We start from the raw sequence: 17,262 nt of genomic DNA, 5'->3' as shown, positions 1-17,262 counted from the left end.
TGCCGGGCGCGCCCTGGGGGGAGCTGCGTCCGGCAGAGCTGCTGGGTGGTTGCTTTTCCCGGGCTCTCACCTCCGGTATCCGGGCCTACCCCCGCAACCCCTACTTCCCTTGCCCTCGCTGCTCTCTCCGTAGAGGCGACTCTGGGGAAGGGCCAGCAATCCCGCCTTCCCCGGCCCCAGTAGTGATCCACTCCCCACCCCACCTCTGTCGCTTTTCGAGGCCCCATCTCCCGCGCCTTTAGGCGCCCAGAACGCCCCAGCCATGGGTATCCGAGGCATGCTGCGAGCCGCAGTGATCCTGCTGCTCATCAGGACCTGGCTCGCGGAGGGCAACTACCCCAGTCCCATCCCGAAATTCCACTTCGAGTTCTCCTCCGCTGTGCCCGAAGTCGTCCTGAACCTCTTCAACTGGTAAGCGGGCACCGCCAGGCTAGGCATGGCGGGGACGGGAATGGAGACGGGCAGATGACCTCTGGCCTCTTGGACGGAGCGGGCTGGGGGGGACTTGGACCCGGGGTCGCTGAGCCCTGGCGCCCGGGCCCTGCCTATTGGCCCCTAGAAGGGGTGAGGTGGGAGTGGGGTGTTGAAATGGAGCCCTGTGCTTCCGCCCACCTGTTACTGCGGAGCTTGACTGAGCCCTGCGTGTGCCCAAACCGCAGCCCGAGGGGTGGGGGCGGGAGTTGCCCTCGTCCCAGGATCTGCCTATCCATCCCCAAGGATTTAAGGTTCCCGGCAGCTTTCCCCAGCTTTGGCACCTGTGGGATTGGGGAGGAGGGTACAGGATGATGGGCAATTCACAAAACATAGGAGAGACACCTGTTTGAGTCTACATTTTAGTACATTCCCTGAGGCGCGCGCGCGTGCATGCATGTGTTGAGGGGGTGAAGGACTCTTTCCAATGCGGCAGATAGAATTGATTAACTCAAACCCATCGGAGCCCAGACAGTGCGATCGTGTCTGAATAACCACGAATCGTGTGGTCTGGGATGGGTATGCTTTTGTACTTAGTCGTGTGAAAATATTTGAAGATTCCGGTTTTTTTCTCATTTTGATTTCAAGTTTGTTTGGATGTGCGAATATCTGAAGCCTTTACATGTAAATCACACAGAAATGTGTATTTGGGGTGGCCACAGATCCTGAGCTTTGGCACATGGGTAATGTGTGCTTGGAAACAGGTGGGAATGCATTGCTTTAATTTGGGAATAATTCATGTACACATTTTGGAATGTTGCAAAATGAAATTTTTGATTAAAGATGATTAGGAGTAATTTTTAACAATGTTTAAATGGCAAGCCAGAAATTAACATGTACTCATAAAAGGCGGGGGGGGGGGTGGTGGTGTTAGTTTGGCAAGGTTCCAGCAAACAGCCCTGCAGTGCCCTCAACCCAACATACCATACTGCGCCAGTGAACATGCACACATGCGCGCGCGCACGCGCACACACACACACACACACACACACACACATTTGCAGGGGCTGACGTTCCCTGGGCAATGCGTCAAAGATTCGAAGAGTCACAGTGATGCCGGGGCCTGTTCTGATTCACAAGCCCTGTTGGGGAAGGAGCCCTGTTGAAGGTCTAGGTGAATTGGGTGAGCATGTCAGAGATCTCTGGAAAGGTCAGCTCTCCGCAGAGCTGGGGTGGGTCCACTTACCTATGCTCACCCAAGACACCTCCAGGGTGGAAGCACATGCTTAGCAAGAGAGATACCTGCTCCCAGAATAGATGTCTTTCCGAGGAGAGCTCTGAGCCCCAAGAATCTGAAATGGTTTGGTTGGATGAGGGTCATAAATCTCAGCTACACCAGCAAGGCTCTCTCTGTGTGTCTTATGCCATATGCCAAGTCTGGAAAACAGAGGTGTACAGAAACAAGGTTGACATAAAAGTGACTAAAAAATGCCCAGCCCTAGCCCAGGTAAGGGAAAATGTGACTTTGAGCTCATCTTACGAGGGCACTGAGAGTGAAAGATGACTTTTCCTGGGGCAAGCAGGTGCCCCTGGAGGGAGGACCCCCACCAACCTAGAAAACAGCGCCCAGGCTGATTGCAAGATGGGGCTCTTGAGGGGGCTGAGGTAATGCATTTTTCTGAGGGCTTTCATCTGCCCACTCTTCTTTGTCTCCCCTTCTCCTACCGCCTCCTCTCTTCAACCCCCACAAGTCCTGCCTGGTAACAGGGATCCAGTCTCTGAGCCCCACCCTCTGGATTAAAGCTGGGAAGATAGGGGGGAAGAGGAGTCTGCGTCACCACTGCGCTTCTGGCTGACTCACCATGGGGAGGGAGGGGAGCAGGGAGAGAGAGTGTGTACACATATGACTGGACATGTCTGCGTATGTGCTGGAGAAGAGAAGGCCCTAGCAAGGCAACCACTGGCAAGTCGGCCCCAAATCGACCAGCATTTACTTATGACTTCTCTGTTTCAGCAAAAATTGTGCAAATGAAGCTGTGGTTCAAAAGATTTTGGACAGGGTGCTGTCGAGATACGATGTCCGCCTGAGACCGAATTTTGGAGGTAAGCCATATCCAGACACAAGAGAACTTGGGTTAGGTGTCCTAAAGCAGAGACACAGCAAGCCAGCCCTGCCCTGTAAGCTGACCAGTGGTACCCGGTGGGCTCTACACCTGTGCCTCTCCAGATCCCATCTTCCTGACTCTGCAGAGACCAGCAAGGAAGCACCCCCAGGCCTTCTGCACCCTGTAATATCTCTCACTTCTCTGCCTTCAGATACATGAGGGCCTTCTACCTCCTCCACACTCCCCTTACAATGGTGTGGCTGGCAAAGAGCGAAGCACAGAAATGGGTGTACAGGATGCAGCATGCCGTGTTTCTCAGGCTAGAGTTTTCTGCTCCAGCTCCTGGGAGGACACATATTCTTCTACTTGAGCACATTCTTCACACCCTGGGCACTTGTCCCATTCAGCCAGTTCAAAACTGAGAGCATGGTCTTTTCTGTCTAGTGTACTTAACTCACCCAGGCACTGGACACTTCCACCTCAGCTCCCTCATTCCCAGTCTATTCAAGACACCGCAGTCAGTGTGGTCTTTATAAACCCAGATAGATCACCTCAGGAACTTTTAATGGTTTTATCTAACTACCAAATAAAATCCAAACTCCTCAGCCTACTACTCAGATCTCTGGTGCTGAAATTAAAAGTGACAAAGAAACTGACACACAACCCCCCAGGAAAATCATACATCAGTTCCTCCCCCATTTTCGTAATTAGCCTCCCATTTAAAAAGGGCGACTAGCCTGGACCACACAACTTTAAGCGACAGGCAACCTACCCTGACCCCGCATAGCAACGGCAGCATTCCGTAGCCCAGGGGACACCTAGAAAACCTAGATCAAGGACAAACAAAAGAAACGGTCCATTAAAAAGAGGTTAGTTACATTCCAGCTCAAAGGAAGCTCCCACTCTAAAGGGTTAATGAAAGCTAATGATCTGCATTTATGCATATGAATAGAGGTCTTCCAAATACACTCTGTCTCCACCCTAAGAAAACACAGCTGAGAGGATTCGGCCCCTGGGTAGACCAGTTTGGTCTGGGGAGCGCCACCGGGAAAACCAAGGTGGTAGCCCTGGGCCCTCAGCTTCGGAGGTGGGACCCTGAACTGGTGCTTCCCCCTTTGCTCCCTTGCTCCCTCCAGAGTCTGAGAGCAGAAGGCACAGCCCGAGGGATTAAAGCTGAGAGCATACTGGGAAGCTAGGATAGAAAGGCCAGAAGGCAGGCTCTTTCATTGCAAAAACAGCAGCGTGTCTTCTGGGTGGGTCCCCGAGGGATAAAGGTCTGGCCATATGGGAATCCAAGTGTTAGAGTACAGGCAGCACGTCCTTGTATGGCAGCGACTTTGGGATCTTTTGGATTAGTTGCACCAAGCACCAATGGGTGACATGGGAATAGCTACTTCGTTTTTTTGTCTTGCCTTTCTCACGTTTCTCAGCAGAGGCTGACCAACAACCATTTGAGTACACCAACCACATTCTCCCCACTGTTTCAGGGCCAGGTTGCCATCTCTGCAGGCATCCAGGGCCGGGGGAGGGAACAGGGGCAAGAATCAGTCTCTGGGGAGGGTTACCCTAAGCTTTGTGGACGTGCACACCTGCAGCGTGTAAGAAAAACTGGATCCCTGGCTTGATTTAGCCAAACCAGATGAAGGTAGTAGGGCAAGGAAAACTCAGGACTTTCTAGCATTTAAACAGAAGGGGGCACCACAGGCTTTAGGTCTGAGGCTGTTGCATGGTGGGTGTGGGAGGAGAGACCAGTTGATGGGATAGCTGGGCCAAGGCAGTCTGCGCTTGGGGACTCCAGGGCTCCCCCACTAGACACAGAGTCAAATTCCCCTGTGTCAGATGTGGAGTAGAGTTTCAGGGCATACCTCCCCTCACTTCCGCACATATACCCCACATGCGGAGGCCTCACTTCACTGTGGTCCAGTTCAAACAAGAGCCTTATTCCTTCCTTGCATATGGAGGACAATGAGAAGAGGAGGAGGATGAAAAGGAGGAGGAGGATCCAGAGAAGATTAACAAAGCCAATTCCTTCTGGGCAAGAGAACTGGGACTGTGCATTGTGGCAAAAGACCGCCCTTGAGGGCTTCACCTAGCTTAGCACCTGGCATGATTTAGGCACCCCATGTTGTGAAGGAATGAAGGAGATATTTTCATCATTCCTTCATTCATCTGCTAGGTAGGAAGAGGAGTTGAGGCAGCAAAGGTTCCAGGAGAAAGGGAGGTGATTACTCCCACCACTTTTCCTGCCTTCCTGAGGGGGCAGGGAGGGACAGTGATGTACTGGGGCCACCATCCTAGACGTGGTATTTGGACTCCTTATCAGGACGTTTCTCATCCCCCACCCCCACCCCCACCTCTCTATCCGTTTAAGGATATGACATTTCTCATGCCCCCCACCCCCATTATCCATTTAAGGATATGGGATTACTCATCTAAATTCTCATCCTGACCACTACTAGCACAAAAGGTTCCCCTTTAAGGGGATAACTTAGAAGAATGTCGCCTTCCTCTGAGCTGCATCCCTGTGCTACTCATGGCTTGGTGAGGGGAATGTGAACTGCATTTCAGCTCCCGCTTTCCTTTCAACTAGGAGTCCTAGTTGAACTAGGTTTCTGGCCTAGCCCTTCGGGGTCGTCAGCATTCCACCATAAGGAAAGGAGTTGCCTGAATCATGCAGAATGGTCTAGAGAAGTCTAACACTGAGGTGTAGCTGGCTGCCTGGCCCCTCTGGAGCTTGTTGCCTGCTTAACACAGCTTCCCTTCTCTAAAGGCATGTGGGGAGCCCAAAAGGCAGTCATCAAGAACTGTGTTTCTCGGAACTCCTGTCACCACATAACACTTTTCTGGGGCTTGTTCACAACAGGCCTGGATGCTGAAGTCTGGGCTGTACCCTAACACAGAGGCTCATTTATTTCACGGCTGCCATTCAGATGCTTATTCCCAATAGAGCTTTCCTTTGTGAAGCTTTGGGTTTGGAATAACACATTTCTCTCTTTGCAGCTCAGCTTCTGGGCAATCAGCCTGCAGTAAAACCAGCAGGCTGAATTGCAAGCATCATGCATGTTTCCCTAGCAGCAGTGTGATGTAATACATGGAGACTTAAGGGCTTTGCTGTGGGACTGGCTGTAGAAAGCTTTGAGCTGAGGAGCGAACAATAAAAATGCATTTGCCCACAGTGCCTTACAGTTTACTACATATTTTCACATCCATGAACACATGTGAGTCCTGCAAGTGGACAGTGCTAACACCTGGGTGTGAAAAAAGCTAGGAGGCAGAAGTACACTAACACAGACATTCACACACTGTCACACTCACACATTAACACACACAATTAGCCTCTCCTGTGCACTCACCCAGTCACATGAACACGCTCACAAATTCATTCTCACACATAGACACACCCACTGAGCATGATCACACGTTCACTTTTACTCACATATTAGCATGCTCACATACACCAAACACACAAGCCCACATACACACATGATCATATGCACGCATTCACTCAAACTCAGACATGCTCACAAACACATGCAAATTTATTCACATTAACACACTTACATGCACACACATTCACTCACACAAACATGCTCACAGATCCAAACACCTTCACGAATTTATTCACACACTTTAACATGCTCACACACACACACTCACACATTTACTACACACGTTACATACAATACCACACTCAAATTCACTCACACATTAACACATGCACACAAACATGCTCCCACATCTACATACACATATGAATATACTCACATTCACCCACACACAAATATGCCCACTCACAAATTCACTCAAAAACACGACACATATAAACATCCTCACACGCAAACACATGCTCACACACACACACATAAACATAATCACACCTTCATTCATGCAAGAGCATGCTCACATACATGAAAGCACTCGCATATTCACTCACACACGTGAACGTGTTCACAATATACTCACAGATTCACTCACCTGAAAATACGCACATCTGTATTGATAGGTGCATGGACATTAACATGCTTACACACACACTCTTGCATTCACTCACACATGAGCATTCTCACATACACGAACATGCTAATATAGTCTTCCATATACGTGACTATGCCAGTACAGGTGGACACATCACTCAATACACAAATATTCTCATGTACACTTATGTCAACACAACTAGTTCACAAACATGAACATGTGCATGCGTTCACTCACACATGGACATACTCACAGATACACAAACACATGAACAGGCTCACATATCCTAATACATGCACACACTCACACATTCACTCACACTTCCACACAAACACATACTTATGGACATGCTCATAGGTTCAGTCCCACAAAACCACCCTCACATATTCACACACAGACATCCTCACATAAACTCATATGTATATGTTCACACATTCACTCTCACACACAGACAAGCTCACAGACATGCATGGTCATACCCTCACTTGCACATGAACACAATCATACACTCCCACACGACAACACACCTACACATATTCACATGCTCACAGATTTACTTCCATACAACACACTCAAGAGCACAAACATGCTCACACATTCACTTACACACAAACATGCTTACACACACTGGCACATTCACCTGCACATGAACACACAAATTCACTCACATGCACGAACATACTGATATACACAGCTCACACAATCACACACATGTACTCCCACAAACATGCTCACACATTCACTCACACACATAAACATGTGCACACACAACCATGAATCTTGGCCCCTGCTTTGGGGCTCATTGCTTTTCAGTTTTTATCAGGAAAACGTTTCGAAGGAGTGCTTCATCCCCTTACGTTCTCTTTCTTTTGCCCTGACCCCTTCCTTTGCACATATCGTGGGCCAGGCCTCGCTCTAACCATGAGATCAGCGCTATCACTATCCCCATGTTACCCATGAGGAGACTAAGACTCAGCAGGGTTAGGCGACTTACTCAGGATCACACAACTAACAAGTGTCAAAGAGGATTCAAACCCAGGCAGTCTGGCTCCCAAGTTTATGCTCTTAACCTTTATTCTACCTTTCATGTAATTGCGTCTTTCTGTCTTCTAGGTGCCCCCGTGCCTGTGAGAATATCTATTTATGTCACCAGCATTGAACAGATCTCAGAAATGAATATGGTAAGTGTGTTAGTTCCAGCCATGGGGTTGGGAACAGAGGACATGGAACAAGGAGCAGGCTCATAATCCAAGTCCAGTTGTTCTGACCTGTGACAGAACTCACATAAAGGAACAAGGTTGGTTTGGGACACTGCAGCCACTCAGAATAAAAACTACATTAATTCAACCCCTCCACAACACCACATCCAGAAACTCGGTTCCAGATGGATTATAGACTTAAAAGTGAAAGGCTTGTGAAGCTTTTAAGATAGTGTAGAACACTGGCTTTGTGTCTTGCAGTACGATTTCTTTGAAAAGACACAGAAAACACAGACCACACAAAATAAATCTAGTAATTTCAACTACATTGAAATTCTGTGTAACCAAATTTATGGAACTCCTGTTTTACAAAACAAACAAAACCATTATAACAAGTGTGAAAGGATCAATCACAGTGGACTAAGATACATGCAGCATGAAGAACTGATATTCAAAATATGCATCATTTTGTGAATTAATGAGAATATTTTTAAACCAATAGAAAAATTATCAGAAAATGTGAACAAGAATATCACTTCTGTGAAGAAAATTAAACAGCAGGTAAATATATGAAACATATGAAAAGATGCTTAGCCTTGTTAGTCGTGCAAAATAAAACCACAGTGAGAACCCACTACATACCAGATTAGCAATAGTCAAAAGTTAGACAATACCAATGTTGATGAAGCAGAAGCATTGGGAACCCTCTGCAGCTTTCTGGCTCTTGGCTCTCGGCAGGGATATAAAGTGGAACTTCTACTTCATCATTTTTATTTCATCACGCTTTTGGTATGCATATTCACATGATAATCTGTGTGGTACATTCATATATTATCCAGAAAATCAAGTGAACAAATTATAATTACACATGTCCACCTGAGTGAATCTCACAAAGATAATGTTGAGCGAAAGAAGCAAATTATGAATACATACAGTATTATTTCATTCAGATAAAATTTTAAAAACAGGTCCAACTAAGCAATATGTTTTCCAGCAATACATAGACAATAAAACTCTAACACAAAGCAAGGGAATTATCATAAAATCTAGGATAATGGTTGCTGCTGGGGATGTGAGGGAAATATATTCTAGAAGAGATACATTGGGGTTTGAAAGTTATTGGTAATATTCTGTTTCTTAACCTGGATTTTAATTACACAAGATACATTTTATTCTTTCTTTAAACATCTGTATGTTGCATGCACTTGTATATAGTTATGATCTACTTCATACACTTGCATACACACGTGCATGCACACATACACACATACCCTACACACACCAAGGACGGAGCGCTGGACAACCAAACTTACAACTGGGGTTTACATTTATCTTCCCAGGACTACACGATCACGATGTTTTTTCATCAGACTTGGAAAGATTCACGCTTAGCATACTATGAGACCACCCTGAACTTGACCCTGGACTATCGGATGCATGAGAAGTTGTGGGTCCCTGACTGCTACTTTCTGAATAGCAAGGATGCTTTCGTGCATGATGTGACTGTGGAAAATCACGTGTTTCAGCTTCACCCAGATGGAACGGTGCGGTATGGCATCCGGTGAGTCCCCTAGGGGTCTGGGGATGTCCCAGCAGACTTCCTTCTTCCTACGGAATATTCTACAAACACACTCTAAGGGACACACAAAGGCACCCACTGCTTTCCAAACCTGTCTTGAACTTCCCCCTTCACTTGTTCGACCTAGTAGCCAAAGTGGAAATTTCAGTTTCCCATAGACACCCTTAGCTGTTCTGTCCCCACACCTTGGTTTCTGCTGTTCCTTCTGTCTGGATTGGTCAGTCCTTTCCCCCTTTCCATGAATTGAAACCTTGCCCACCCTGAAATCCCTAACTCAAATGCCCCCTTGGTCAAGAAGTCCTCCTTGATTCCCTCAACTGAAAGACTTCCTCCTCCACCTTAGTGTTGCATGCATTCTGTTCTTTATCTTTGTCTTTTCTCTCCCACGCAGTGAGGGAGGGAGAAGATGAATGCTGAAGTCCATGCAGTGAATGAGGGGGCCTGCTTTCTGCCATCAGTCATATTTGCATCATGCAGGGCCCCCAGGAGTGCGGAGGGGCAGAGTGTGTGTGGCATGGGTCTCTGGTCTATGGCTCTCCATACATACAGAACAATTGCAAGCTGAAACTCCTCACTAGTCTAGTTATAGCATAGGAGACAGTCACCAGGGTTCTCACAGTGGCATCTCTTACAAACTGTCTCCAAAGACATATGCAAGAGATCAGTTTAGCTCAGAAAATGTGTCTGAGAAGTAGCTACCAAGGTTCGGCTCTTATGGTTTTTACAGATCTAATCTGGGTTTCTCTTTCTCTGTGGAGCTCTTGCTCCGTTCTTTTCTTTTTCCATCCACTTTCCCACAGACCCAGGCTCTGGAATCAGAAAATAACAAGACTCACAGGGAACAGGTCACTGGTCACACTTGTTCTACTTAAAGGAAGAATGAGCTGAATAATGCTACATGGAGGATTCATAGAAGGGAGAAAAACACACATGCACTCACACGTGCACGCATACACCATATCCAGTGTACAAAATGGAAGTTATTTCAAGGAAGCAATTGAAAGGGACTCAGCTGGGGTTAGCAGATGAGAAGGGCAGAATAAGGGATGGGGCAGAACCTCTCAGCTGAGGCTGTAGAGAGCTTGTGTTTTATCTTCTCTCCCACTGGACACTTCTCCCACTTTCTCAGAACCTCTGAGACCCCCTCAGGTTCTTCTTCTTCTTCTTCTTCTTTTTTTGAGATGGAGTCTTGCTCTGTTGCCCAGGCTGGAGTGCAGTGGCATGATGTCGGCTCACTGCAACATCCACCTCCTGGGTTCAAGCAATTCTCTTGCTTCAGCCTCCCCAGTAGCTGAGAATACAGGTGACTGCCACCATACCCGGCTAATTTTTTGTATTTTTAGTAGAGACGGGGCTTCACTGTGTTAGCCAGGATGGTCTCCATCTCCTGACCTGATCTGCCTGCCTTGGCCTCCCAAAGTGCTGGGATTACAGGCATGAGCCACTGCGCCTGGCCAGATTCTTCTTATGGATGCTCCCACCACGTTGCAACTTAAAGCTCCTGCCCACTTCATGTACTGTCAACAGTGCCATGGCCCACCACAGATATGTTTATCCCTTCTGTCCATTTCGTACCCGCTGACATTTTGCTAGTCCCCAATACCCACATAGGCCTGCACCTCTGGCTTGTGTACAGATGTGGCCAGAGGCAGGCCTGGATTGAGGCTCCCAAATGTACATGCACACTTGAGACCAGCACTTCACATTGTATCTGGAGTCTCAGCTGATTTGGTGTAGCACAGTTTTCTCTTGCTAGCCTCACTCCTTCTATAGGAAGCACCCCTTTCCATCTCTGCATTCAGTTTCCTCCAGGGCCCTTCCCATCTGACACCCTGCAGTTTTCTGATGTGCCAGCCATACATGTGTTCTCTGTTTATGTGCTGCCAGGTCTCTTGGTTACTTTGTCACATACAAATTTCCTCTCTCCTTTCTACACATGGGTCAGTCCTCAGGGTAACTCTTCCCTCCCCACCCCTGCAGTTTCCTCAGCAATGGTTGTTTGCCTAGGCTTGACTCACTTTCTCCTTCCTTTTTGTTTTCCTTTGCAGACTCACCACTACAGCAGCCTGTTCCCTGGATCTGCATAAATTCCCTATGGACAAGCAGGCCTGCAACCTGGTGGTGGAGAGCTGTACGTATGTCTCTTATGGCCCCCTCTTCCCTACTTGGGGCTGTGGTGATCAGGGAAGCAGAGGCTAAATTGACAGTAAAAGGAACAGTGTATCTCCTGTGCTCCCTCCCTCCCTCCATTCTCTCTCCCAAAATAAATAGATGATAGAGGATAGATAGATGATAGAAATAAGAGAGAAAGATGGTAGAGAGATAGATAGGTGATAGATGATTTATTGTTGGATAGATGTATAAATATGGCATCTGGGACTAGGTGGTCTTTAGAGCATAAACGGTCCTCTGGGAAAATGTCACCTTCCTATTGGGAAAGTGTGTGCAAGTTAGTGGGTAGGAGCTTGTAGCATGTCTTTTTTCTTTCTTTCTAAGAATCTGAGACTACCTCTGTTTCTCTCCTTCCCAGATGGTTACACAGTTGAAGACGTCATATTATTCTGGGATGACAATGGGAACGCCATCCACATGACTGAGGAGCTGCATATCCCTCAGTTCACTTTCCTGGGGAGGACGATTACTAGCAAGGAGGTGTATTTCTACACAGGTGGGTCTGACCCATTCCTTCTCTCCTGTCTCATGTCTCCCTTGCACCTCCATAAACTCCTAGTGGCCTCTGATTTTGGCTCCTAATCTCTGATGCCTCCTTTTCCATTTCCTACTGGTTCCAGGCCCCCTTAATAAAGCCCCAGTGGCTCATCCACTGCCAATGAGGAATGGCTGTGGAAGCACTTAGCCAGGCTCACAACACTCTGCAGGTGTAAAAGATTCATGCTCCTCTCAGGGCTGGTCTTTCACCCTCCATCTGCTTGCACTTTGGGAACATCTCTTGCCTCACCCATTCCAAAACTTCACCTAACATGGAGCAAGTGAGAAAGGAAGGTGGAGAGAGCAGACTTGCTATGCTCATGCGCCTACTGAGATATGCCATTGTCACTGACCTGCTGGTGCAACAAACAGAACCAGATCCGTGGTCTGCCCAAGCTGGATGCCTCTGGATGGAGTATTACAAGCTGAACTGCCCATTGCTCTCCCCTCCTCCCCTCCTTCTCCATCCTGTACCTCTCCACCCTGCAAATGCCCCTCAGCCCTGCCACCCTAATTCCAGCGTGTCTCCTTGCCAGGTTCCTACATACGCCTGATACTGAAGTTCCAGGTTCAGAGGGAAGTTAACAGCTACCTTGTGCAAGTCTACTGGCCTACTGTCCTCACCACTATTACCTCTTGGATATCATTCTGGATGAACTATGATTCCTCTGCAGCCAGGGTGACAATGGGTAGGTTCTGTCTCTGTCCCTGGACGGAATTTGGGTCATTTGGCTCAAAAAAAGTTGAGAGTAAGGAAAAAGTACCTGGAACAGTGTGTGACTACACAGGCAAGGAAATAAGGATTTTTCCAATAGACATTTGTACCTACGTACAGGTGCACAGCCAATCCCCAATAGAGAGACCAACATTAGAGACAGATGTGAAAAAAAAAATGAAGGTTGCAATCTTGGCCTGTTGAGCCCTAAGTACCAGAATTCATTATTTCTTGAATCCATAAGTAAATGGACAAGTCATAAGTTTAGATCATAGGGGCCATTAAAAGCGGGCTAAATCACAGGGTGTCTGAAAGAGGAGCTGAGGAAATGAGGAAAGCAGCAGAAAGACAGCCTGGTCAGGATTAGGAAGACCTTGTACTTTATGTCTAAGCATGGGGAGCCATGAAAAATTTTTGAGCAGTACCAAGAAGAGACCTAAGAGATCAACTCCCTGGTTTGTCTGGCCCCACCCAGCAGAATGTCAGTGTGTCCCAGATCCAGGTCTGGTTTCTCCTTCACCATCTGTGGGCAGACTCCTCAGCCTCCCTCTTTAGGAGTACATTCTGGACTAAAGCTTTATATTTGTGTGATAGTTTAGGGCTCAGAAAACCTTCCCAATAACTAAAGAAAGGCAAAAGGGAAAGGAGCCATCATAGGACAAGGTGGGGCTGAAGATGTCAATTGCTATGAAGCCATGGCTGGAGGTTTGAGACTTGACCCTAAGAGCAATAGGAAGTCATTGAACCACTGAAGCATAGGCTGAGTTTAAAGATGGGGGAAAAGGAATAAAGAGAGAGCTGAAGGCCTTTGCTGTGGGCCCTCCTCATCCCAAATACGATGTTTGGCTGTGGGCCCAATAGGTTGCCAAGAATCTTAGTCATCAGAGGAGACTAAGCCTGTACTGTGTTGCTTACAGGCCTAACTTCAATGCTCATCCTGACCACCATCGACTCACATCTGCGGGATAAGCTCCCCAACATTTCCTGTATCAAGGCCATTGATATCTATATCCTCGTGTGCTTGTTCTTTGTGTTCCTGTCCTTGCTGGAGTATGTCTACATCAACTATCTTTTCTACAGTCGAGGACCTCGGCGCCAGCCTAGGCGACGCAGGAGACCCCGAAGAGTCATTGCCCGCTACCGCTACCAGCAAGTGGTGGTGGGAAATGTGCAGGTTTGACTTTTTGACTGACAATCAGCTTTCCCTGAGCACCTCTTGAGCCCAGGCTTAGCGCTTTTGACCCTTTTGCATTTCTTAGCTTTTTAAATATGCACACACACACGGACGCACATGCAAAACACACACACACACAGAGCACACACACAACATATAAGAAGTAGTACTATTTCCCATCACTCTTTTATAGATGATCATTGTCCAAGGTCACAAGGCAAGTAAGTGGCAGAGCTAAATTTCTCCAGACCTTTGGACTGAATTTGGTCCACTTTGCATGCTTCCAGAGCAGGCAATGAAGCTGGAAGGGAAGATGGGCACAGGGAGGCTGAAAGGAAGACAGTCACCGGAGAGGCTGGCCTACCTACCCCTCCTTCCTTGGCACTTCAGACTCCCAAGGCAATGCTGAGGCTTTTGCTGTGGGCAGTATGTTAATGCCCAGCTACCTCCCTCCTTCGCAGAAAGCCCGGTCCTGCCTACCTGAGCAGGCATCCACCCACCACACAGCACTCCTGAGAGAGCAGCTGCCCCCAGCGAGACACTGGCTTGGCAGCCTCCATAGCCTTCCCTTGCATGCTAACAGCCGATTGGTCCTGTTCCTCACCCCTTGAACACCAGAGACCCCAAAAGGAGCTGGCTCTATCTGTCAAAGAGATCAGCAGTAACATTGCAAGTGCTGATGAGGGAAGTCCCTTCCCTCCTCCCTCCCCCCAGTGCATATCCATCTAGGCGATATGAAACTGATGAGCCTATCCATTATCTCCTCAAAGGATGGCCTGATTAACGTGGAAGACGGAGTCAGCTCTCTCCCCATCACCCCAGCGCAGGCCCCCCTGGCAAGCCCGGAAAGCCTCGGTTCTTTGACGTCCACCTCCGAGCAGGCCCAGCTGGCCACCTCGGAAAGCCTCAGCCCACTCACTTCTCTCTCAGGCCAGGCCCCCCTGGCCACTGGAGAAAGCCTGAGTGATCTCCCCTCCACCTCAGAGCAGGCCCGGCACAGCTATGGTGTTCGCTTTAATGGTTTCCAGGCTGATGACAGTATTATTCCTACCGAAATCCGCAACCGTGCCGAAGCCCATGGCCGTGGTGTTACCCATGACCATGAAGATTCCAATGAGAGCTTGAGCTCAGATGAGCACCATGGTCATGGCCCCAGTGGGAAGCCCATGCTTCACGATGGCAAGAAGGGTGTGCAAGAAGCAGGCTGGGACCTTGATGACAACAGTGTCAAGAGTGGCTGCCTTGCCGCTGAGGAGCAACTCAAGTGTGTTACTAACAGTACCTGGGGCCTTAATGAGGATGAGCTCATGGCCCATGGCCATGAGAAGGACAATAGCTCAGAGTCTGAGGATAGTTGCCCCCCAAGCCCTGGGTGCTCCTTCACTGAAGGGTTCTCCTTTGATCTCTTTAACCCTGACTACGTCCCTAAGGTTGACAAGTGGTCCCGGTTCCTCTTCCCTCTGGCCTTTGGGTTATTCAACATTGTTTACTGGGTATACCATATGTATTAGTCCCCCAGTGCTCCAGAAGGGCAGGAGCACTGTGCTGTGCTCATTTCACAGTTTCTTTTGGGTTTTTCCCTCTTTCCTTTGTTCCTTTTATTTTGTGGTTATTTGGGCAATCCAATGAGTTCATACTTCTCTTTATAAACATGAGGTGGGGAGTAATTGGAAAGAACATGTTCTAGCTGGAAGGGAAGGGATTGAGTAGGAGTTGGAGGTAAACAGCACATGGATTTCCTTTCCAGCTAGAAGACTCTCACCTTTTCAAAGACTTGTAACAAGGAATAAGCATAGAAAAGCCCCTGGAAATGTTTAGAGGACAGAGAAGAGCCAGGTTGGGGAATGGGGCAAGGATCTGGGCCTTGCCCACAAACGTTTCTGGGGGCTTTTCTGTCCCCACTGAGGTGTCAACATTTCTTTTTCATTACATTTTTTCTTCTTTTTTTGTTTCCTCCTAGGGATTATGGATCTTGCTCACCCTCTGCTTAGGGCTTTATAGAAGAAAGTCAAGCTGGGTTGGGCTGGGGTTCACAGCTAAAGGGCTAACCATGGCTTGGAAGTTCAGGGAACTGCCTGTAGGACACTTTGGGAGCATTTGTAAGTGCCTTTCCCCCACTGTATTTGCTGCATTTGAGTGTGGTGTTTAGATGCAAGGGTGGGAGGGGAATGTGGGTGAGTGGGGCTGCAGAGTGAGACATCAGGATGAGAGAGCACATACCCAGCTTGTGAGGTTGGCAGAGGGTGGGGGATGATGTCAGGTTGGAAATTACACAGTTGAGCTGGCCTCTTCGGAGGGATTGGAACTTGTCTTGCCTATATTTCTGCTTCAGAATGCTTGACAATAGAGATTCAATACATCTGCCTAAGTGAGGAGTTAGCTTTCTATCAGTTGCTGAGTTGATCACCAGTTACAGCACTTGGTGAATAAACACTAAGGTTAGGATAATTCACACTTGCTCTTTTACCATCTGATCTAGACTAGCAGATGACTATCTATTGTAAATCTATATACTAATCCTTTCTATTTGTCTAGTGCATAGTAAGTGTCAACAAGCTCCCTGACCGATTACATCACTGAAGCCTCACAGGAGCCCTGTAAGCCAGGGAAGGCAAAGCATATTGTCCCCAGTGTTCCAAGGAAAATGAATGGAGCTTATGCCGCATGCTTAAGGATGTGCAGCCAGTGAGTGGTAGATCCACCCCACTTGCTCTTTCTTGTCTTTTTTCTCCTGACTCTCAACTGAGGAATTCCCTTTTCTTCCCTCCCCAAAGAGGGTGCTCCAGAGAGCCCCCACCACATCCTACAGCACCTGGGGCGTAGGAATAGGCTGGTGACAAGCCAATGAACGTGATGTGAGCAGGTGGAGAACACACTCTGCCCACTGAGCAGGGCCCCTAACGGAAGTAGGACTGGCCAGCATTCCAACTTGCCAAGCAGCTCCACCTCACTGACGGAGGTTGTGAGGGAGTGAACTTTGCTGAGCACTCAACATATGCCACCTCTTCCTCCCTATGCAGTCTCTCCCTCAGTCCCTTAGCCCTCTACCCACTCACCCTTTTAACTGTGCTTCTGTGTTTGTGTTTCTGTATATACCTGGGTGTATGCATATGCATCAGGGTGGGTGTGTGTACATATACAACCATTTGAGAAGCTGTACAGTCCTGTGTCTAGTGGTGTAAATCTACATTGGTGTGTATAGAATTGTATCTACAACATGTGGATGCATGCCTGTGTGTGCACATCCCTGTAAAAGTGTGGCTTATGTATGTGTGTGTGTGTGTGCTTGTGTACACTGGGTCTATGCTGAGTGCATGTATATAAGGGCATGTCTGCATATCTATGTTTATCTGATTTGGATGGGTGTGAAAGGAAATACCCCTGAAAGCATATGT

At 47.9% G+C, this 17,262-nt stretch overlaps 1 protein-coding gene across 1 annotated transcript; it reads left to right on the top strand.

Moving 5' to 3' along the window:
- GABRQ (gamma-aminobutyric acid (GABA) A receptor, theta) lies at positions 1-15,457 on the top strand. The gene is made up of 9 exons (XM_011974176.1): positions 1-411; positions 2,426-2,514; positions 7,605-7,672; positions 9,031-9,251; positions 11,318-11,400; positions 11,800-11,937; positions 12,515-12,667; positions 13,611-13,867; positions 14,638-15,457. Exons 1-9 carry the CDS (start codon positions 263-265, stop codon positions 15,376-15,378), a joined length of 1,899 nt encoding a protein of 632 aa, XP_011829566.1. The 5' UTR covers positions 1-262; the 3' UTR covers positions 15,379-15,457.
- The last annotated feature ends 1,805 nt before the right edge of the window (positions 15,458-17,262 follow it).

This window comes from Mandrillus leucophaeus, unplaced genomic scaffold (genome assembly GCF_000951045.1).
Source record: "Mandrillus leucophaeus isolate KB7577 unplaced genomic scaffold, Mleu.le_1.0 Scaffold1421, whole genome shotgun sequence".
Lineage (NCBI taxonomy): Eukaryota > Metazoa > Chordata > Mammalia > Primates > Cercopithecidae > Mandrillus > Mandrillus leucophaeus.
The sequence above is the reverse complement of the archived record's forward strand: the minus strand, read 5'-3'. Positions and strand labels throughout refer to the sequence as shown.